Source organism: Oncorhynchus keta, chromosome 1 (assembly GCF_023373465.1).
Source record: "Oncorhynchus keta strain PuntledgeMale-10-30-2019 chromosome 1, Oket_V2, whole genome shotgun sequence".
Classification (NCBI taxonomy): Eukaryota; Metazoa; Chordata; class Actinopteri; order Salmoniformes; family Salmonidae; genus Oncorhynchus; species Oncorhynchus keta.
Window position 1 is genome coordinate 12,300,940 of NC_068421.1, and position 23,518 is coordinate 12,324,457.

Here is a 23,518-nt window from a genome sequence, read left to right on the forward strand (position 1 = left end):
CCCTCCCTCCCTCTCTCCCTCCCTCCCTCCCTCCATCTCTCCCTCCCTCCATCTCTCCCTCCCTCCATCTCTCCCTCCCTCCATCTCCATCTCTCTCTCTCTCCATCTCTCTCTCTCTCTCTCTCTCTCTCTCTCCCTCCCTCTCTCCATCTCTCCCTCCATCTCTCCCATACTCCCTCTCTCATTCACTCCCTCTCTCACTCACTCACTTTCCCTCCCTCTCTCACTCACTTTCACTCTCTCTCCCTCCATCTCCCCATCCCTCCCTCCCTCTCTCTCTCCCTCCATCCCTCCCTCCCTCCCTCCCTCCCTCCCTCCCCTCCCTCCCTCCCCTCCCTCCCTCCCTCCCTCCCTCCCTCCCTCCCTCCCTCCCTCCCTCCCTCCCTCCCTCTCTCTCTCTCTCTCTCTCTCTCTCTCTCTCTCTCTCTCTCTCTCTCTCTCTCTCTCTCTCTCTCTCTCTCTCTCTCTCTCTCTCTCTCTCTCTCTCTCTCTCTCTCTCTCTCTCTCTCCATCTCTCCCATACTCCCTCTCTCACTCACTCACTCTCTCATTCACTCCCTCTCTCCCTCCATTCTCTCTCTCTCTCTCTGTCCATCCCTCCCTCCCTCTCTCCCTCCCTCCATCTCTCACTCACTTTCCCTCTCACTCACTTTCTCCCTCCCTTCACTCACTCCTCACTTTCTCCCTCCCTTCACTCACTCACTCACTCACTTTCTCCCTCACTCACTCACTCACTCACTCACTCACTCACTCACTCACTCACTCTCTCTCTCTAGGTCCACGGTATGTGGTTCAGATAGGTGATAAGGTGATAGATTATAACGAGGAGTTCCGTCTGTTCCTGGCCACGCGTAACCCCTCCCCCTTCATCCCCCCCGACGCTGCCTCTGTCGTCACTGAGGTCAACTTCACCACCACCAGAGCTGGCCTGCGAGGACAGGTTAAAACACACACACACACTACCGATGCTTTATCACTGTACACTGAGACTGTCTCCTGGTTAATCAGCCCATCCGTTGTGTGTGTATTAGCTCCTAGCTCTGACCATCCAGCAGGAGAAGCCAGAGTTAGAGACCCAGAAGACCCGTCTGTTACAGCAGGAGGAGGACAAGAAGATCCAGCTAGCCACGCTGGAAGAGTCTCTGTTAGAGGTACACACACACACACACACACACACACACACACACACACACACACACACACATATATATATTATTGCCACGCTGGAAGAGTCTCTGTTAGAGGTACACACACACAGACAGACACACACACACACACACACACACACACACACACACACACATATATATATTATAGCCACGCTGGAAGAGTCTCTGTTAGAGGTACACACACACACACACATATATATATTATAGCCACGCTGGAAGAGTCTCTGTTAGAGGTACACACACACACACACACACATATATATATTATAGCCACGCTGGAAGAGTCTCTGTTAGAGGTACACACACACACACACACACATATATATATTATAGCCACGCTGGAAGAGTCTCTGTTAGAGGTACACACACACACACATATATATATTATAGCCACGCTGGAAGAGTCTCTGTTAGAGGTACACACACACACACACATATATATATTATAGCCACGCTGGAAGAGTCTCTGTTAGAGGTACACACACACACATATATATATATTATAGCCACGCTGGAAGAGTCTCTGTTAGAGGTACACACACACACACACACACACACATACACACACACATATATATATATATATATATATATACACACAGCCACTCACGCTGGAAGAGTCCCTGTTAGAGAACTTGCACAATACTTTTTGCCCCACTGTATATATATATATATATATATATATATATATATATATATATATATATATATATATATATATATATATATATGTGTATGTGTGTGTGTGTGTGTGTGTGTGTGTGTGTGTACCTCTAACAGAGACTCTTCCAGCGTGAGTGTCTGTGTGTGTATATATATATATATAATATATATATATATATATATATATGTGTGTGTGTGTGTGTGTATATATATATGTATATTTATATGTATATGTATATATATATATATGTGTGTATACAGTGGGGCAAAAAAGTATTTAGTCAGCCACCAATTGTGCAAGTTCTCCCACTTAAAAAGATGAGAGGCCTGTAATTTTCATCATAGGTACACTTCAACTATGACAGACAAAATGAGAAGAGAAAAATGAATTTATTTGCAAATTATGGTGGAAAATAAGTATTTATAAATATATATATATATATATAAATAAATAAATAAATATAGAAACACACACACAGACACTCACGCTAGAAGAGTCTTCATGCAATCCACACACACTTAGTCACTGTAGAGAGGAATACCTTGTGGAAGTACACTGAACAAAAATATATACGCAACATACAACAATTTCAAAGAGTTTACTGACCTACAGTCAAATAAACTAATTAGTCCCTAATCTATGGATTTCACGTGACTGGGAATATATTCTGTTGGTCACACATAATTTACAAAGAAAGTAGTGTTGTGGATCAGAAACCCAGTCAGTATCTGGTGTGACCACACACAACCGCAGACCACGTGTTACCAGGTTGAAGGTGACTTATGGTAGAAAAATGAACATTAAATTATCTGGCAACCGCTCCGGTGGACATTCCTGCTGTCAGCATGCCGATTGCACACTCCCTCACAACTTGAGACACCTGTAGCATTGTGTTATGTGACAAAACCTGTGTAATGATCATGCTGTTTAATCAGCTTCTTGATATGCCACCTGTCAGGTGGATGGATTATCTTGGCGAAGGACAAATTCTCACTAACAGGGAAGTAAACTAATTTGTGCACAAAATTTGAGCGAAATAAGCTTTTTTGTTTTTGTGGACAATGTGTGGGATCTTTTATTTCATCTCATGAAACGTGGCTAACACTTTACATGTTGAGTTTATATTTTTGTTCAGTGTAGCTATAAATATATCTGATTAGATATTCTGACATGTTTCACTGCCGCCTGAACACAATCATACCACTTCCTCATTATGCACAAAATGTCCACTTCTCAGTCCTTTCAGTTAGAACACAACACACTGTCACTTTCTGCTGAACATCACATAATCTCTCTCTAACTTCTGCTGGACATCACACAATCTCTCTCTAACTTCTGCTGAACATCACATAATCTCTCTCTAACTTCTGATGAACATCACACAATCTCTCTCTAACTTCTGCTGAACATCACATAATCTCTCTCTAACTTCTGATGAACATCACATAATCTCTCTCTAACTTCTGATGAACATCACACAATCTCTCTCTAACTTCTGATGAACATCACACAATCTCTCTCTAACTTCTGCTGGACATCACATAATCTCTCTCTAACTTCTGCTGGACATCACATAATCTCTCTCTAACTTCTGCTGGACATCACATAATCTCTCTCTAACTTCTGCTGGACATCACATAATCTCTCTCTAACTTCTGATGAACATCACACAATCTCTCCCTAACTTCTACTGAACATCACACAATCTCTCCCTAACTTCTGCTGAACATCACACAATCTCTCCCTAACTTCTGCTGAACATCACACAATCTCTCCCTAACTTCTGATGAACATCACACAATCTCTCCCTAACTTCTGATGAACATCACACAATCTCTCCCTAACTTCTGATGAACATCACACAATCTCTCCCTAACTTCTACTGAACATCACACAATCTCTCCCTAACTTCTGCTGAACATCACACAATCTCTCCCTAACTTCTGCTGAACATCACACAATCTCTCCCTAACTTCTGATGAACATCACACAATCTCTCCCTAACTTCTGCTGAACATCACAATCTCTCTAACTTCTGATGAACATCACACAATCTCTCCCTAACTTCTGCTGAACATCACAATCTCTCTCTAACTTCTGATGAACATCACACAATCTCTCTCTAACTTCTACTGTACATCACCCAACTCTCCCTAACTTCTGCTGTCCTTCCTCTGTATCTTTCTCCTCCTCTTCTCTCTTTCTGTTTTTTTCTTTCTCTCTCGCTCTTCTTTCTCTCTCTTGTCTCTAGACTTTGGCTACAGCTCAGGGGAATATCCTGGAGAATAAGGAGCTGATCGATTCTCTGAACCAGACCAAGTCTAGCAGCGCCCTCATACAGGACTCACTGAGGGAGTCACACAGACTCCAGGCCTCCCTGGACCAGGTACACACACACACACAACACAACACAACACAACACAACACAACACAACACAACACAACACAACACATCACAACACAACACAACACAACACACACTGTAAACCTCATCAACCTCCCATAGGGTTTGTACACAAAACCCCAAACTGCTGTGTGTGAATGGCAGAGGAGAATACATCAACCAATCACAGGAGAATAGCAGAGTCTGGAGTCTGTCAGAACAGATGGAACACTCCGAGAGAGAGGGGGGTGAAAGAGAGATGAGACAGAGATGCTCTGGGGTGAGAGAGAGAGGGATTGGAGAAAGATTGAGTGTGAGAGATTGATTGAGGAATACAGGGTGCATGAGAGGGAGAGAGATAGAGAGACGGATGAAGGGAGAGTGTGATTGAAGAGGAGAATAAGACTGAATGGTTAAGCTAAATGGATACTGTGTGTTGCCATTTGTGTGTTACTCTGTGTGTGTTACTCTGTGTGTGTTACTCTGTGTGTGTTACTCTGTGTGTGTTACTGTGTGTTACTCTGTGTGTGTTACTCTGTGTGTGTTACTCTGTGTGTGTTACTCTGTGTGTTACTCTGTGTGTTACTCTGTGTGTGTTACTCTGTGTGTGTTACTCTGTGTGTGTTTTTTTTGTGTGTGTTACTCTGTGTGTGTTACTCTGTGTGTGTGTTACTCTGTGTTGGGGAAATATTTATTTATTTATTTAATCATAAGCATTTAGACCAAGGTCATTGTCCGTCTGTCTGGCTGTTACCCTGGCTGTCTGGCTGTCACCCTGTCTGTCACCCTGTCTGTCACCCTGTCTGTCACCCTGTCTGTCTGTCTGTCACCCTGTCTGTCTGTCTGTCTGTCTGTCTGTCTGTCTGTCTGTCTGTCTGTCTGTCTGTCTGTCTGTCTGTCTGTCTGTCTGTCTGTCTGTGCTCAATGAGCAGTGTCTCATTCAACTCAATTAACCATGAGGACATTGAGTCCCACATGATATTTTACAGCCAATTACAGAGAATGATATTATTAACAGCACTCTTTGCCCACAGCAATGTTGGTTTTAATTGTGGGTTTCTTTTGGCCTTTGTCGAGATGGAATGGAGTTGAGGTGTGCTCAAGTCTGTGTGTGTGTGTCTGTACCTGAACCTATGTTTGTGCATGAGGAAAATATAATTATTCCTCTAGGGGGCAGTGTGATACCAGTTCTGATGGTCTCTCTCCTCCCTCTTCTCTCTCCTCCCTCTTCTCTCTCCTCCCTCTTCTCTCTCCTTCCTCTTCTCCCTTACCTCTTCCTCTTCTCCCTTACCTCTTCCTCTTCTCGTCTCCCTCTTCCTCCTCTTTCCTCCCACCTCCCTCTGTCTCTCCATCTCTCCCCAGGAGCGTGATGCATACCTGCCGTTAGCTGAAAGTGCCAGTAAGATTTATTTTGTCATAACAGACCTCTCTAGGATCAACAACATGTACCGTTTCAGCCTGGCCTCCTTCCTACGTCTGTTTCAGAGAGCACTGCAGAGCAAGAAGGTAACTGACACACACACACACACACACACACACACACACACACACACACACACACACACACACACACACACACACACACACACACACACACACACACACACACACAGAGGGACGTTAATCCTGAAATTGCAGTGTCCCCAGCCAGACGGAGAGGAAGGGTTCAGCTGTGTTGACATTCTCCCCTAACCTTCTCCAGCCCCTCTGAGCTCCCTATATCTCCTCCCATCAGACCTCCCATAAGAACCCTCTCCTTTCCTCCTTTCCTCCCATCAGACCCCTCTCCTTTCCTCCCATCAGACCCCTCTCCTTTCCTCCCATCAGACCCCTCTCCTTTCCTCCCATCAGACCCCTCTCCTCTCCTCCCATCAGACACCTCTCCTTTCCTCCCATCAGACCCCTCTCCTTTCCTCCCATCAGACCTCTCTCCTTTCCTCCCATCAGACCCCTCTCCTCTCCTCCCATCAGATACCTCTCCTCTCCTCCCATCAGACCCCTCTCCTTTCCTCCCATCCCATCAGACCCCTCTCCTTTCCTCCCATCAGACCCCTCTCCTTTCCTCCCATCAGACCCCTCTCCTTTCCTCCCATCAGACCCCTCTCCTCTCCTCCCATCAGACCCCTCTCCTTTCCTCCCATCAGACCCCTCTCCTCTCCTCCCATCAGACACCTCTCCTCTCCTCCCATCAGACACCTCTCCTCTCCTCCCATCAGACACCTCTCCTTTCCTCCCATCAGACCCCTCTCCTTTCCTCCCATCAGACCCCTCTCCTTTCCTTCCATCAGACCCCTCTCCTTTCCTCCCATCAGACACCTCTCCTTTCCTCCCATCAGACACCTCTCCTTTCCTCCCATCAGACCCCTCTCCTTTCCTCTCATCAGACACCTCTCCTTTCCTCTCATCAGACACCTCTCCTTTCCTCTCATCAGACACCTCTCCTTTCCTCTTATCAGACCCCTCTCCTTTCCTCTCATCAGACCCCTCTCCTTTCCTCTCATCAGACCCCTCTCCTTTCCTCTCATCAGACCCCTCTCCTTTCCTCCCATCAGACCCCTCTCCTTTCCTCCCATCAGACCCCTCTCCTTTCCTCCCATCAGACCCCTCTCCTTTCCTCCCATCAGACACCTCTCCTTTCCTCCCATCAGACACCTCTCCTTTCCTCCCATCAGACACCTCTCCTTTCCTCCCATCAGACACCTCTCCTTTCCTCCCATCAGACACCTCTCCTTTCCTCCCATCAGACCCCTCTCCTCTCCTCCCATCAGCCACCTCTCCTTTCCTCCCATCAGACCCCTCTCCTTTCCTCCCATCAGACCCCTCTCTCTCCTCCCATCAGACCTCTCTCCTCCCATCAGACCTCTCTCCTCCCATCAAACTCCTCTCTCCTCCCATCAGACCTCTCTCTCCTCCCATCAGACCTCTCTCTCCTCCCATCAGACCTCTCTCTCCTCCCATCAGACTCCTCTCTCCTCCCATCAGACCTCTCTCTCCTCCCATCAGACTCCTCTCTCCTCCCATCAGACCTCTCTCTCCTCCCATCAGACCCCTCTCTCCTCCCATCAGACCCCTCTCTCCTCCCATCAGACCTCTCTCTCCTCCCATCAGACTCCTCTCACCTCCCATCAGACTCCTCTCACCTCCCATCAGACTCCTCTCTCCTCCCATCAGACCTCTCTCTCCTCCCATCAGACTCCTCTCACCTCCCATCAGACCTCTCTCTCCTTCCATCAGACTCCTCTCTCCTCCCATCAGACCTCTCTCTCCTCCCATCAGACTCCTCTCTCCTCCCATCAGACCTCTCTCACCTCCCATCAAACTCCTCTCACCTCCCATCAGACTTATCTCTCCTCCCATCAGACCTCTCTCTCCTCCCATCAGACTCCTCTCTCCTCCCATCAGACTCCTCTCTCCTCCCATCAGACCTCTCTCCTCCCATCAGACCTCTCACCTCCCATCAGACTCCTCTCACCTCCCATCAGACTTATCTCACCTCCCATCAGACTCCTCTCACCTCCCATCAAACTCCCCTCTCCTCCCATCAGACCTCTCTCCTCCCATCAGACTCCTCTCTCCTCCCATCAGACCCTCTCTCTCCTCCCATCAGACCTCTCTCCTCCCATCAGACTTCTCTCTCCTCCCATCAAACTCCTCTCTCCTCCCATCAGACCTCTCTCTCCTCCCATCAGACCCCTCTCTCCTCCCATCAGACCTCTCTCTCCTCCCATCAGACCCCTCTCTCCTCCCATCAGACCTCTCTCTCCTCCCATCAGACCTCTCTCTCCTCCCATCAGACCACTCTCACCTCCCATCAGACCTCTCTCTCCTCCCATCAGACCCCTCATCTCCCATCAGACCCTCTCTCCTCCCATCAGACCCCTCTCTCCTCCCATCAGACCCCTCTCTCCTCCCATCAGACCCCTCTCTCCTCCCATCAGACCTCTCTCTCCTCCCATCAGACCTCTCTCACCTCCCATCAGACCTCTCTCACCTCCCATCAGACCACTCTCACCTCCATCAGACCTCTCTCTCCTCCCATCAGACCCCTCATCTCCCATCAGACCCCTCATCTCCCATCAGACCCCTCATCTCCCATCAGACCTCTCTCTCCTCCCATCAGACTCCTCTCACCTCCCAGACTCCTCTCACCTCCCAGACTCCTCTCACCTCCCATCAGACTCCTCTCACCTCCCATCAGACTCCTCTCACCTCCCATCAGACTCCTCTCACCTCCCATCAGACTCCTCTCACCTCCCATCAGACCCCTCTCACCTCCCATCAGACTCCTCTCACCTCCCATCAGACCTCTCTCACCTCCCATCAGACTCCTCTCACCTCCCATCAGACCTCTCTCTCCTCCCATCAGACCCCTCATCTCCCATCAGACCCCTCATCTCCCATCAGACTCCTCTCACCTCCCATCTGACTCCTCTCACCTCCCATCAGACTCCTCTCACCTCCCATCAGACTCCTCTCACCTCCCATCAGACCTCTCTCTCACCTCCCATCAGACCTCTCTCACCTCCCATCACCTCCCATCAGACTCCTCTCCTCCCATCAGACTCTCTCTCACCTCCCATCAGACTCCTCTCACCTCCCATCAGACCTCTCTCACCTCCCATCAGACCTCTCTCACCTCCCATCAGACCTCTCTCTCCTCCCATCAGACTCTCTCTCACCTCCCATCAGACCTCTCTCTCACCTCCCGTCAGACCTCTCTCTCACCTCCCATCAGACCTCTCTCTCACCTCCCATCAGACCTCTCTCTCACCTCCCATCAGACCTCTCCTCCCATCAGACCTCTCTCACCTCCCATCAGACCTCTCTCTCACCTCCCGTCAGATCTCTCTCTCCTCCCATAAGACCCCTCTCTCCCATCAGACCTCTCTCACCTCCCATCAGACCTCTCTCACCTCCCATCAGACCTCTCTCTCATCTCCCATCAGACTCTCTCTCACCTCCCATCAGACCTCTCCTCCCATCAGACCTCTCTCACCTCCCATCAGACCTCTCCTCTCTCCTCCCATCAGACCTCTCTCTCCTCCCATCAGACCTCTCTCTCCTCCCATCAGACCTCTCTCTCCTCCCATCAGACCTCTCTCACCTCCCATCAGACCTCTCTCTCCTCCCATCAGACCTCTCTCACCTCCCATCAGACCTCTCTCTCCTCCCATCAGACCTCTCTCACCTCCCATCAGACTCCTCTCACCTCCCATCAGACCTCTCTCTCCTCCCATCAGACCTCTCTCACCTCCCATCAGACTCCTCTCACCTCCCATCAGACTCCTCTCACCTCCCATCAGACCTCTCTCTCATCTCCCATCAGACTCCTCTCACCTCCCATCAGACCTCTCTCCTCCCATCAGACTCCTCTCTCACCTCCCATCAGACCTCTCTCTCACCTCCCATCAGACCTCTCTCTCCTCCCATCAGACCTCTCTCACCTCCCATCAGACTCCTCTCACCTCCCATCAGACCTCCCTCTCTCACCTCCCATCAGACCTCTCTCTCACCTCCCATCAGACCTCTCTCTCACCTCCCATCAGACTCCTCTCCTCCCATCAGACCTCTCTCACCTCCCATCAGACTCTCTCTCACCTCCCATCAGACCTCTCTCTCCTCCCATCAGACCTCTCTCACCTCCCATCAGACTCTCTCTCCTCCCATCAGACCTCTATCACCTCCCATCAGACCTCTCTCTCCTCCCATCAGACCTCTCTCACCTCCCATCAGACCTCTCTCCTCCCATCAGACCTCTCTCACCTCCCATCAGACTCTCTCTCACCTCCCATCAGACCTCTCTCTCCTCCCATCAGACCTCTCTCACCTCCCATCAGACCTCTCTCTCACCTCCCGTCAGATCTCTCTCTCCTCCCATAAGACCCCTCCTCTCCCATCAGACTACTCTCACCTCCCATCAGACCTCTCTCACCTCCCATCAGACTCCTCTCACCTCCCATCAGACCTCTCTCTCCTCCCATCAGACCCCTCATCTCCCATCAGACTCCTCTCACCTCCCATCAGACTCCTCTCACCTCCCATCAGACTCCTCTCACCTCCCATCAGACTCCTCTCACCTCCCATCAGACTCCTCTCACCTCCCATCAGACCTCTCTCACCTCCCATCAGACCTCTCTCTCCTCCCATCAGACTCCTCTCACCTCCCATCAGACCTTTCTCTCCTCCCATCAGACCTCTTTCTCCTCCCATCAGACCTCTCTCACCTCCCATCAGACCTCTCTCACCTCCCATCAGACCTCTCTCACCTCCCATCAGACCTCTCTCTCCTCCCATCAGACTCCTCTCACCTCCCATCAGACTCCTCTCACCTCCCATCAGACTCCTCTCACCTCCCATCAGACCTCTCTCACCTCCCATCAGACCTCTCTCACCTCCCATCAGACCCCTCTCTCACCTCCCATCAGACCCCTCTCTCACCTCCCATCAGACCTCTCTCTCCTCCCATCAGACCTCTCTCTCCTCCCATCAGACCTCTCTCTCATCTCCCATCAGACTCCTCTCTCCTCCCATCAGACCCCTCATCTCCCATCAGACTCCTCTCACCTCCCATCAGACTCCTCTCACCTCCCATCAGACTCCTCTCTCCTCCCATCAGACTCCTCTCTCCTCCCATCAGACTCCTCTCTCCTCCCATCAGACCTCTCTCTCCTCCCATCAGACTCCTCTCTCCTCCCATCAGACCTCCTCTCTCCTCCCATCAGACTCCTCTCACCTCCCATCAGACTCCTCTCTCCTCCCATCAGACTCCCATCTCTCTCCTCCCATCAGACTCTCTCTCTCCTCCCATCAGACCTCCTCTCCTCCCATCAGACCTCTCTCTCCTCCCATCAGACCTCTCTCTCCTCCCATCAGACTCCTCTCACCTCCCATCAGACTCCTCTCACCTCCCATCAGACCTCTCTCTCACCTCCCATCAGACTCCTCTCTCCTCCCATCAGACTCCTCTCACCTCCCATCAGACTCCTCTCACCTCCCATCAGACTCCTCTCACCTCCCATCAGACTCCTCTCACCTCCCATCAGACTCCTCTCTCCTCCCATCAGACTCCTCTCTCCTCCCATCAGACTCCTCTCACCTCCCATCAGACCTCTCTCTCCTCCCATCAGACCTCTCTCACCTCCCATCAGACCTCTCCTCCCTCACCTCCCATCAGACCTCTCTCTCCTCCCATCAGACCTCTCTCTCCTCCCATCAGACCTCTCTCTCCTCCCATCAGACCTCTCTCTCCTCCCATCAGACCTCTCTCTCCTCCCATCAGACCTCTCTCTCCTCCCATCAGACCTCTCTCTCCTCCCATCAGACTCCTCTCACCTCCCATCAGACCTCTCCCTCACCTCCCGTCAGACTTCTCTCTCACCTCCCGTCAGACTTCTCTCTCCTCCCATCAGACTCCTCTCACCTCCCATCAGACCTCTCTCTCATCTCCCATCAGACTCCTCTCTCCTCCCATCAGACCCCTCATCTCCCATCAGACTCCTCTCACCTCCCATCAGACTCCTCTCTCCTCCCATCAGACTCCTCTCTCCTCCCATCAGACTCCTCTCACCTCCCATCAGACTCCTCTCTCCTCCCATCAGACTCCTCTCACCTCCCATCAGACTCCTCTCACCTCCCATCAGACTCCTCTCTCCTCCCATCAGACTCCTCTCTCCTCCCATCAGACCTCTCTCTCCTCCCATCAGACTCCTCTCACCTCCCATCAGACTCCTCTCACCTCCCATCAGACCTCTCTCTCTCCTCCCATCAGACTCCTCTCTCCTCCCATCAGACCTCCTCTCACCTCCCATCAGACTCCTCTCACCTCCCATCAGACTCCTCTCACCTCCCATCAGACTCCTCTCTCCTCCCATCAGACCTCTCTCTCCTCCCATCAGACCTCTCTCTCCTCCCATCAGACCTCTCTCTCCTCCCATCAGACCTCTCTCTCCTCCCATCAGACCTCTCTCTCCTCCCATCAGACCTCTCTCTCCTCCCATCAGACCTCTCTCACCTCCCATCAGACCTCTCTCACCTCCCATCAGACCCTCTCACCTCCCATCAGACCTCTCTCACCTCCCATCAGACTCTCTCCACCTCCCATCAGACCTCCTCTCACCTCCCATCAGACCTCTCTCTCCTCCCATCAGACCTCCTCCCATCTCCTCCCATCAGACTCCTCTCACCTCCCATCAGACTCCTCTCACCTCCCATCAGACTCCTCTCACCTCCCATCAGACTCCCATCAGACTCCTCTCTCACCTCCCATCAGACTCCTCTCACCTCCCATCAGACTCCTCTCACCTCCCATCAGACTCCTCTCACCTCCCATCAGACTCCTCTCACCTCCCATCAGACCTCTCTCTCATCTCCCATCAGACTCCTCTCTCCTCCCATCAGACTCCTCTCACCTCCCATCAGACCTCTCTCTCATCTCCCATCAGACTCCTCTCTCCTCCCATCAGACCCCTCTCCTCCCATCAGACTCCTCTCACCTCCCATCAGACTCCTCTCACCTCCCATCAGACTCCTCTCTCCTCCCATCAGACCTCTCTCTCTCATCAGACCTCTCTCTCCTCCCATCAGACCTCTCTCTCCTCCCATCAGACCTCTCTCTCCTCCCATCAGACCTCTCTCTCCTCCCATCAGACTCCTCTCACCTCCCATCAGACTCCTCTCACCTCCCATCAGACTCTCTCTCACCTCCCGTCAGACTTCTCTCTCCTCCCATCAGACTCCTCTCACCTCCCATCAGACCTCTCTCTCACCTCCCATCAGACTCCTCCCTCTCCTCCCATCAGACCCCTCACCTCCCATCAGACTCCTCTCACCTCCCATCAGACTCCTCTCACCTCCCATCAGACTCCTCTCTCCTCCCATCAGACTCCTCTCACCTCCCATCAGACTCCTCTCTCCTCCCATCAGACTCCTCTCACCTCCCATCAGACTCCTCTCACCTCCCATCAGACCTCTCTCTCCTCCCATCAGACTCCTCTCTCCTCCCATCAGACCTCTCTCTCCTCCCATCAGACCTCTCTCTCCTCCCATCAGACTCTCTCTCCTCCCATCAGACCTCCTCTCTCCTCCCATCAGACCTCTCTCTCCTCCCATCAGACTCCTCTCACCTCCCATCAGACTCCTCTCACCTCCCATCAGACTCTCTCTCACCTCCCATCAGACTCCTCTCACCTCCCATCAGACTCCTCTCACCTCCCATCAGACCTCTCTCTCCTCCCATCAGACCTCTCTCTCATCCTCCCATCAGACTCTCTCTCCTCCCATCAGACTCTCTCTCCTCCCTCAGACCTCTCTCTCACCCCATCAGACCTCTCTCTCCTCCCATCAGACCTCTCTCTCCTCCCATCAGACCTCCCTCTCACCTCCCATCAGACTCTCTCTCACCTCCCATCAGACCTCTCTCACCTCCCATCAGACCTCCTCTCACCTCCCATCAGACCTCTCTCTCCTCCCATCAGACTCCTCTCTCTCCCTCTCCTCCCATCAGACTCCTCTCACCTCCCATCAGACTCCTCTCACCTCCCATCAGACCTCTCTCACCTCCCATCAGACTCCTCTCTCCTCCCATCAGACTCCCTCACCTCCCATCAGACTCCTCTCACCTCCCATCAGACCTCTCTCTCATCTCCCATCAGACTCCTCTCTCCTCCCATCAGACTCCTCTCACCTCCCATCAGACCTCTCTCTCTCTCCCATCAGACTCTCTCTCCTCCCATCAGACCCCTCATCTCCCATCTCACCTCCCCATCAGACCTCTCTCTCTCCTCCCATCAGACTCTCTCTCTCCTCCCATCAGACTCCCTCAGACTCTCTCTCCTCCCATCAGACTCCTCTCTCCCTCAGACTCTCTCTCTCCCATCAGACTCCTCTCACCTCCCATCAGACCTCTCTCTCCTCCCATCAGACCTCTCTCTCTCCTCCCATCAGACTCTCTCTCTCCTCCCATCAGACTCTCTCTCACCTCCCATCAGACCTCTCTCTCACCTCCCATCAGACTCTCACCTCCCATCAGACTCCTCTCTCCTCCCATCAGACCTCCTCTCACCTCCCATCAGACTCCTCTCTCCCATCACCTCCCATCAGACTCTCTCCTCATCCTCCCCCTCCTCCCATCAGACTCCCTCTCCTCTCTCCTCCCATCAGACTCTCTCACCTCCCATCAGACCCTCTCTCCTCCCATCAGACTCTCTCTCTCCTCCCATCAGACTCCTCTCACCTCCCATCAGACTCCTCTCTCCTCCCATCAGACTCCTCTCACCTCCCATCAGACTCCTCTCTCCCTCAGACTCCTCTCACCTCCCATCAGACCTCTCTCCTCCCATCAGACCTCTCTCTCCTCCCATCCTCTCTCTCACCTCCCATCAGACCTCCTCTCTCCTCCCATCAGACCTCCTCTCTCCTCCCATCAGACTCCCTCTCACCTCCCATCAGACTCCTCTCTCCTCCCATCAGACCTCTCTCTCCTCCCATCAGACCTCCTCTCTCCTCCCATCAGACTCCTCTCAGACCTCTCACCTCCCATCAGACCTCTCTCTCCTCCCATCAGACTCCTCTCATCCTCCCATCAGACCTCTCCTCCTCCCATCAGACTCTCTCTCTCCTCCCATCAGACCTCTCTCTCTCTCCTCCCATCAGACCTCTCTCTCCTCAGACCTCTCTCTCCTCCCATCAGACTCTCTCTCTCCTCCCATCAGACCTCCCTCTCTCTCCTCCCATCAGACTCTCTCTCACCTCCCATCAGACCTCTCACCTCCCATCAGACCTCTCTCCTCCCATCAGACCTCTCTCCTCCCTCTCTCCTCCCATCAGACCTCTCTCTCCTCCCATCAGACCCTCTCCCATCAGACCTCTCTCTCCCCATCAGACCTCTCTCTCCTCCCATCAGACTCCTCTCACCTCCCATCAGACCTCTCTCTCACCTCCCATCAGACCTCTCTCCTCCCATCAGACTCCTCCTCCCATCAGACCTCTCCCATCTCACTCCTCTCCCATCAGACTCCTCTCACCTCCCATCAGACCTCTCTCACCTCCCATCAGACCTCTCTCTCCTCCCATCAGACTCTCTCTCCTCCCATCAGACTCTCTCTCCTCCCATCAGACTCCTCTCTCCTCCCATCAGACTCCTCTCACCTCCCATCAGACCTCTCTCCTCTCTCCTCCCATCAGACTCCTCTCTCCTCCCATCAGACTCCCTCTCCCATCAGACTCCTCTCACCTCCCATCAGACTCCTCTCTCCTCCCATCAGACCTCTCTCTCCTCCCATCAGACTCTCTCTCTCTCTCCTCCCATCAGACTCTCTCTCACCTCCCATCAGACTCTCTCTCACCTCCCATCAGACCTCTCTCTCCTCCCATCAGACTCTCTCTCCTCCCATCAGACTCTCTCTCTCCTCCCATCAGACCTCTCTCTCCTCCCCTCTCTCCTCCCATCAGACTCTCTCTCATCTCCCATCAGACTCTCTCTCCCATCACCTCTCTCCCCATCTCTCCTCCCATCAGACCTCTCTCTCTCTCCCATCAGACCTCCTCTCTCCTCCCATCAGACTCTCTCCTCCCATCAGACCCTCTCTCCTCCCATCAGACCTCCTCTCTCCTCCCATCAGATCCTCCTCTCTCCTCCCATCAGACTCCTCTCACCTCCCATCAGACTCTCTCTCTCCTCCCATCAGACCTCTCTCTCACCTCCCATCAGACCTCTCTCTCCTCCCATCAGACCTCTCTCTCCTCCCATCAGACCTCTCTCTCCTCCCATCAGACCTCTCTCTCCTCCCATCAGACTCCTCTCTCCTCCCATCAGACTCCCCTCACCTCCCATCAGACTCCCCTCACCTCCCATCAGACTCCTCTCACCTCCCATCAGACCTCTCTCACCTCCCATCAGACCTCTCTCACCTCCCATCAGACCTCTCTCACCTCCCATCAGACCTCTCTCTCCTCCCATCAGACCTCTCTCTCCTCCCATCAGACCTCTCTCTCCTCCCATCAGACCTCTCTCCCTCCCATCTCTCCTCCCATCAGACCTCCTCTCTCTCCTCCCATCAGACCTCTCTCTCCTCCCATCAGACCTCTCTCTCTCTCCCATCAGACTCCTCTCTCCTCCCATCAGACCTCTCTCTCCTCCCATCAGACCTCTCTCTCCTCCCATCAGACCTCTCTCTCCTCCCATCAGACCTCTCTCTCCTCCCATCAGACCTCTCTCTCCTCCCATCAGACCTCTCTCTCATCTCCTCCCATCAGACTCTCTCTCTCCTCCCATCAGACCTCTCTCTCCTCCCATCAGACCTCTCTCTCTCCCTCCCATCAGACCTCTCTCTCCCTCCCATCAGACCTCTCTCTCCTCCCCATCAGACCTCTCTCTCTCCCATCAGACCTCTCTCTCCTCCCATCAGACCTCTCTCTCCTCCCATCAGACCTCTCTCTCCTCCCATCAGACTCTCTCTCACCTCCCATCAGACCTCTCTCTCCCTCCTCCCTCAGACCTCTCCCTCTCTCCTCCCATCAGACCTCTCTCTCCTCCCATCAGACCTCTCTCTCCTCCCATCAGACTCTCTCTCTCCTCCCATCAGACCTCTCCTCCTCCTCTCTCTCCTCCCATCAGACCTCTCTCTCTCTCTCTCCCATCAGACCTCTCTCCTCTCTCTCTCCCATCAGACCTCCCTCTCCTCCCATCAGACCTCTCTCAGACCTCTCTCCTCTCTCCTCCCATCAGACCTCTCTCTCTCTCCTCCCATCAGACCTCTCTCTCTCTCCTCCCATCAGACCTCTCTCTCTCTCCTCCCATCAGACCTCTCTCTCTCTCCTCCCATCAGACCTCTCTCTCTCTCCTCCCATCAGACCTCTCTCTCTCTCCTCCCATCAGACCTCTCTCTCCTCCCATCAGACCTCTCTCTCCTCCCATCAGCCCTCTCTCACCACCCATCAGACCATCTCTCCTCCCTCTCTCCTCCCATCAGACCTCCTCCCTCTCTCCCCATCAGACCTCTCTCCTCCCATCAGACCTCTCTCCTCCCATCAGACCCTCCTCCCATCAGACCTCTCTCCTCCCATCAGACCTCTCTCTCTCCTCCCATCAGACCTCCCTCTCCTCCCATCAGACCTCTCTCTCTCCTCCCATCAGACCTCTCTCTCTCTCCTCCCATCAGACCTCTCTCTCTCTCCTCCCATCAGACCTCTCTCTCTCCTCCCATCAGACCTCTCTCTCTCTCCTCCCATCAGACTCTCTCTCTCTCCTCCCATCAGACCTCTCTCTCTCACCACCCATCAGACCTCTCTCACCTCCCATCAGACCCCTCATCTCCCATCAGACCTCTCTCTCTCCTCCCATCAGACCTCTCTCTCTCTCCTCCCATCAGACCTCTCTCTCTCCTCCCATCAGACCTCTCTCTCTCACCACCCATCAGACCTCTCTCACCTCCCATCAGACCCCTCATCTCCCATCAGACCTCTCTCTCTCTCCTCCCATCAGACCTCTCTCACCTCCCATCAGACCTCTCTCACCTCCCATCAGACCTCTCTCTCCTCCCATCAGACCTCTCTCTCCTCCCATCAGACCTCTCTCTCCTCCCATCAGACCTCTCTCTCCTCCCATCAGACCTCTCTCTCCTCCCATCAGACCTCTCTCTCCTCCCATCAGACTCCTCTCTCCTCCCATCAGACTCCTCTCTCACCTCCCATCAGACTCCTCTCTCCTCCCATCAGACCTCTCTCTCCTCCCATCAGACCTCTCTCTCCTCCCATCAGACCTCTCTCTCCTCCCATCAGACCTCTCTCTCCTCCCATCAGACCTCTCTCTCCTCCCATCAGCCCTCTCTCACCACCCATCAGACCTCTCTCACCTCCCATCAGACCCCTCATCTCCCATCAGACCTCTCTCTCTCTCCTCCCATCAGACCTCTCTCACCTCCCATCAGACCTCTCTCACCTCCCATCAGACCTCTCACCTCCCATCAGACCTCTCTCTCCTCCCATCAGACCTCTCACCTCCCATCAGACCTCTCTCTCCTCCCATCAGACCTCTCTCTCCTCCCATCAGACCTCTCTCTCCTCCCATCAGACCTCTCTCTCCTCCCATCAAACTCCTCTCTCCTCCCATCAGACTCTCTCTCACCTCCCATCAGACCTCTCTCACCTCCCATCAGACCTCTCTCACCTCCCATCAGACGTCTCTCACCTCTCACCTCCCATCAGACCTCTCTCACCTCCCATCAGACCTCTCTCACCTCCCATCAGACCTCTCTCACCTCCCATCAGACCTCTCTCACCTCCCATCAGACCTCTCTCACCTCCCATCAGACCTCTCTCTCCTCCCTCTCCTCCCATCAGACCTCCCTCACCTCCCATCAGACCTCTCTCTCCTCCCATCAGACCTCTCTCTCCACCCATCAGACCTCTCTCTCCTCCCATCAGACCTCTCTCTCCACCCATCAGACCTCTCTCTCCTCCCATCAGACCTCTCTCTCCACCCATCAGACCTCTCTCTCCTCCCATCAGACCTCTCTCTCCTCCCATCAGACCTCTCTCTCCTCCCATCAGACCTCTCTCTCCTCCCATCAGACCTCTCTCTCCTCCCATCAGACCTCTCTCTCCTCCCATCAGACCTCTCTCTCCTCCCATCAGACCTCTCTCTCCTCCCATCAGACCTCTCTCACCTCCCATCAGACCTCTCTCACCTCCCATCAGACCTCTCTCTCTCTCCTCCCATCAGACCTCTCTCTCTCTCCTCCCATCAGACCTCTCTCTCTCTCCTCCCATCAGACCTCTCTCTCTCTCCTCCCATCAGACCTCTCTCTCTCTCCTCCCATCAGACCCTCTCTCTCTCTCCTCCCATCAGACCTCTCTCTCTCTCCTCCCATCAGACCTCTCTCTCTCCTCCCATCAGACCTCTCTCTCTCTCCTCCCATCAGACCTCTCTCTCTCTCCTCCCATCAGACCTCTCTCTCTCTCCTCCCATCAGACCTCTCTCTCTCTCCTCCCATCAGACCTCTCTCTCTCTCCTCCCATCAGACCTCTCTCTCTCTCCTCCCATCAGACCTCTCTCTCTCTCCTCCCATCAGACCTCTCTCTCTCTCCTCCCATCAGACCTCTCTCTCCTCCCATCAGGCACCTCTCCTCCCATCAGGCAACTCTCCTCCCATCAGACTCCCCTCTCCTCCCATCAGACTCCCTCTCCTCCCCTCTCCTCCCATCAGACCTCTCTCTCTCTCCTCCCATCAGACCTCTCTCTCTCTCCTCCCATCAGACCTCTCTCTCCTCCCATCAGGCACCTCTCCTCCCATCAGGCAACTCTCCTCCCATCAGACTCCCCTCTCCTCCCCTCTCCTCCCATCAGACTCCCCTCTCCTCCCCTCTCCTCCCATCAGACCTCTCTCTCTCCTCCCATCAGACCTCTCTCTCTCTCCTCCCATCAGACACTCTCTCTCTCTCCTCCCATCAGACCTCTCTCTCTCTCCTCCCATCAGACCTCTCTCTCTCTCCTCCCATCAGACCTCTCTCTCTCACCACCCATCAGACCTCTCTCACCTCCCATCAGACCCCTCATCTCCCATCAGACCTCTCTCTCTCCTCCCATCAGACCTCTCTCACCTCCCATCAGACCTCTCTCTCCTCCCATCAGACCTCTCTCTCCTCCCATCAGACCTCTCTCTCCTCCCATCAGACCTCTCTCTCCTCCCATCAGACCTCTCTCTCCTCTCCCATCAGACCTCTCTCTCCTCCCATCAGACCTCTCTCACCTCCCATCAGACCTCTCTCACCTCCCATCAGACCTCTCTCACCTCCCATCAGACCTCTCTCACCTCCCATCAGACCTCTCTCACCTCCCATCAGACCTCTCTCACCTCCCATCAGACCTCTCTCACCTCCCATCAGACCTCTCTCACCTCCCATCAGACCTCTCTCACCTCCCATCAGACCTCTCTCACCTCCCATCAGACCTCTCTCACCTCCCATCAGACCTCTCTCTCCTCCCATCAGACCTCTCTCTCCTCCCATCAGACCTCTCTCTCCTCCCATCAGACCTCTCTCTCCTCCCATCAGACCCTCTCTCCTCCCATCAGACCTCTCTCTCCTCCCATCAGACCTCTCTCTCCTCCCATCAGACCTCTCTCTCCTCCCATCAGACCTCTCTCTCCTCCCATCAGACCTCTCTCTCCTCCCATCAGACCTCTCTCTCCTCCCATCAGACCTCTCTCTCCTCCCATCAGACCTCTCTCACCTCCCATCAGACCTCTCTCACCTCCCATCAGACCTCTCTCACCTCCCATCAGACCTCTCTCACCTCCCATCAGACCTCTCTCACCTCCCATCAGACCTCTCTCACCTCCCATCAGACCTCTCTCTCCTCCCATCAGACCTCTCTCACCTCCCATCAGACCTCTCTCACCTCCCATCAGACCTCTCTCACCTCCCATCAGACCTCTCTCACCTCCCATCAGACCTCTCTCACCTCCCATCAGACCTCTCTCTCCTCCCATCAGACCTCTCTCTCCTCCCATCAGACCTCTCTCACCTCCCATCAGACCTCTCTCACCTCCCATCAGACCTCTCTCACCTCCCATCAGACCTCTCTCACCTCCCATCAGACCTCTCTCTCCTCCCATCAGACCTCTCTCTCCTCCCATCAGACCTCTCTCCTCCCATCAGACCTCTCTCTCCTCCCATCAGACTCTCTCTCCTCCCATCAGACCTCTCTCTCCTCCCATCAGACCTCTCTCACCTCCCATCAGACCTCTCTCACCTCCCATCAGACCTCTCTCACCTCCCATCAGACCTCTCTCTCCTCCCATCAGACCTCTCTCTCCTCCCATCAGACCTCTCTCTCCTCCCATCAGACCTCTCTCACCTCCCATCAGACCTCTCTCTCCTCCCATCAGACCTCTCTCTCCTCCCATCAGACCTCTCTCACCTCCCATCAGACCTCTCTCTCCACCCATCAGACTGGGTGAAGTCATGGTATGATAATGGGATCAGGAGGGACTGGGTGTAGTCATGGTATGATAATGGGATCTGGAGGGACTGGGTGTAGTCATGGTATGATAATGGGATCAGGAGGGACTGGGTGTAGTCATGGTATGATAATGGGATCAGGACATACTGGGTGTTGTCATGGTATGATATTGGGATCAGGAGGGACTGGGTGTCGTCATGGTATGATAATGGGATCAGGAGGGACTGGGTGTAGTCATGGTATGATAATGGGATCAGGAGGGACTGGGTGTAGTCATGGTATGATAATGGGATCAGGAGGGACTGGGTGTCGTCATGGTATGATAATGGGATCAGGAGGGACTGGGTGTAGTCATGGTATGATAATGGGATCAGGAGGGACTGGGTGTAGTCATGGTATGATAATGGGATCAGGAGGGACTGGGTGTAGTCATGGTATGATAATGGGATCAGGAGGGACTGGGTGTAGTCATGGTATGATAATGGGATCAGGAGGGACTGGGTGTCGTCATGGTATGATAATGGGATCAGGAGGGACTGGGTGTAGTCATGGTATGATAATGGGATCAGGACATACTGGGTGTTGTCATGGTATGATATTGGGATCAGGAGGGATTGGGTGTCGTCATGGTATGATAATAGGATCAGGAGGGACTGGGTGTAGTCATGGTATGATAATGGGATCTGGAGGGATGTAGTCATGGTGGGATAATGGGATCTGGAGGGATGTAGTCATGGTATGATAATGGGATCTGGAGGGATGTAGTCATGGTGGGATAATGGGATCTGGAGGGATGTAGTCATGGTATGATAATGGGATCTGGAGGGATGTAGTCATGGTATGATAATGGGATCTGGAGGGATGTAGTCATGGTATGATAATGGGATCTGGAGGGATGTAGTCATGGTGGGATAATGGGATCTGGAGGGATGTAGTCATGGTGGGATAATGGGATCTGGAGGGATGTAGTCATGGTGGGATAATGGGATCTGGAGGGATGTAGTCATGGTGGGATAATGGGATCTGGAGGGATGTAGTCATGGTGGGATAATGGGATCTGGAGGATGTAGTCATGGTGGGATAATGGGATCTGGAGGGATGTAGTCATGGTGGGATAATGGGATCTGGAGGGATGTAGTCATGGTGGGATAATGGGATCTGGAGGGATGTAGTCATGGTGGGATAATGGGATCTGGAGGGATGTAGTCATGGTGGGATAATGGGATCTGGAGGATGTAGTCATGGTGGGATAATGGGATCTGGAGGGATGTAGTCATGGTATGATAATGGGATCTGGAGGGATGTAGTCATGGTATGATAATGGGATCTGGAGGGATGTAGTCATGGTGGGATAATGGGATCTGGAGGGATGTAGTCATGGTGGGATAATGGGATCTGGAGGGATGTAGTCATGGTATGATAATGGGATCTGGAGGGATGTAGTCATGGTATGATAATGGGATCTGGAGGGATGTAGTCATGGTGGGATAATGGGATCTGGAGGGATGTAGTCATGGTGGGATAATGGGATCTGGAGGGATGTAGTCATGGTGGGATAATGGGATCTGGAGGGATGTAGTCATGGTGGGATAATGGGATCTGGAGGGATGTAGTCATGGTGGGATAATGGGATCTGGAGGGATGTAGTCATGGTGGGATAATGGGATCTGGAGGGATGTAGTCATGGTGGGATAATGGGATCTGGAGGGATGTAGTCATGGTGGGATAATGGGATCTGGAGGGATGTAGTCATGGTGGGATAATGGGATCTGGAGGGATGTAGTCATGGTGGGATAATGGGATCTGGAGGTACTGGGTGTAGTCATGGTATGATAATGGGATCTGGAGGATGTAGTCATGGTGGGATAATGGGATCCGGAGGGATGTAGTCATGGTGGGATAATGGGATCTGGAGGGATGTAGTCATGGTGGGATAATGGGATCCGGAGGTACTGGGTGTAGTCATGGTATGATAATGGGATCTGGAGGGATGTAGTCATGGTGGGATAATGGGATCTGGAGGGATGTAGTCATGGTGGGATAATGGGATCTGGAGGGATGTAGTCATGGTGGGATAATGGGATCTGGAGGGATGTAGTCATGGTGGGATAATGGGATCTGGAGGGATGTAGTCATGGTGGGATAATGGGATCTGGAGGGATGTAGTCATGGTGGGATAATGGGATCTGGAGGGATGTAGTCATGGTGGGATAATGGGATCTGGAGGGATGTAGTCATGGTATGATAATGGGATCTGGAGGGATGTAGTCATGGTGGGATAATGGGATCTGGAGGGATGTAGTCATGGTGGGATAATGGGATCTGGAGGGATGTAGTCATGG

The 23,518-nt window shown here is 53.0% G+C and overlaps 1 protein-coding gene and 1 long non-coding RNA gene across 6 annotated transcripts in view; one reads left to right on the forward strand and one right to left on the reverse strand.

Moving 5' to 3' along the window:
• The window catches only part of LOC118394486 (cytoplasmic dynein 2 heavy chain 1), a 399,197-nt gene that overhangs the window by 158,582 nt on the left and 217,097 nt on the right, over positions 1–23,518 (forward strand). For all 5 annotated transcript variants that reach the window (XM_052504034.1, XM_052503998.1, XM_052503950.1 and 2 more), the window contains 4 exons: positions 777–940; positions 1,032–1,151; positions 4,085–4,219; positions 5,579–5,722. In XM_052504034.1, coding sequence (XP_052359994.1) covers positions 777–940; positions 1,032–1,151; positions 4,085–4,219; positions 5,579–5,722 — 563 coding nt within the window. The remainder of the gene's footprint in view (positions 1–776; positions 941–1,031; positions 1,152–4,084; positions 4,220–5,578; positions 5,723–23,518) is intronic.
• Positions 7,810–11,980, reverse strand: LOC127920554 (uncharacterized). Its single transcript, XR_008106669.1, has 4 exons — positions 11,572–11,980; positions 10,002–10,587; positions 8,552–8,591; positions 7,810–8,061 (listed from the first exon to the last, which is right to left on the reverse strand). It is a non-coding gene; the product is annotated as an uncharacterized LOC127920554 (long non-coding RNA).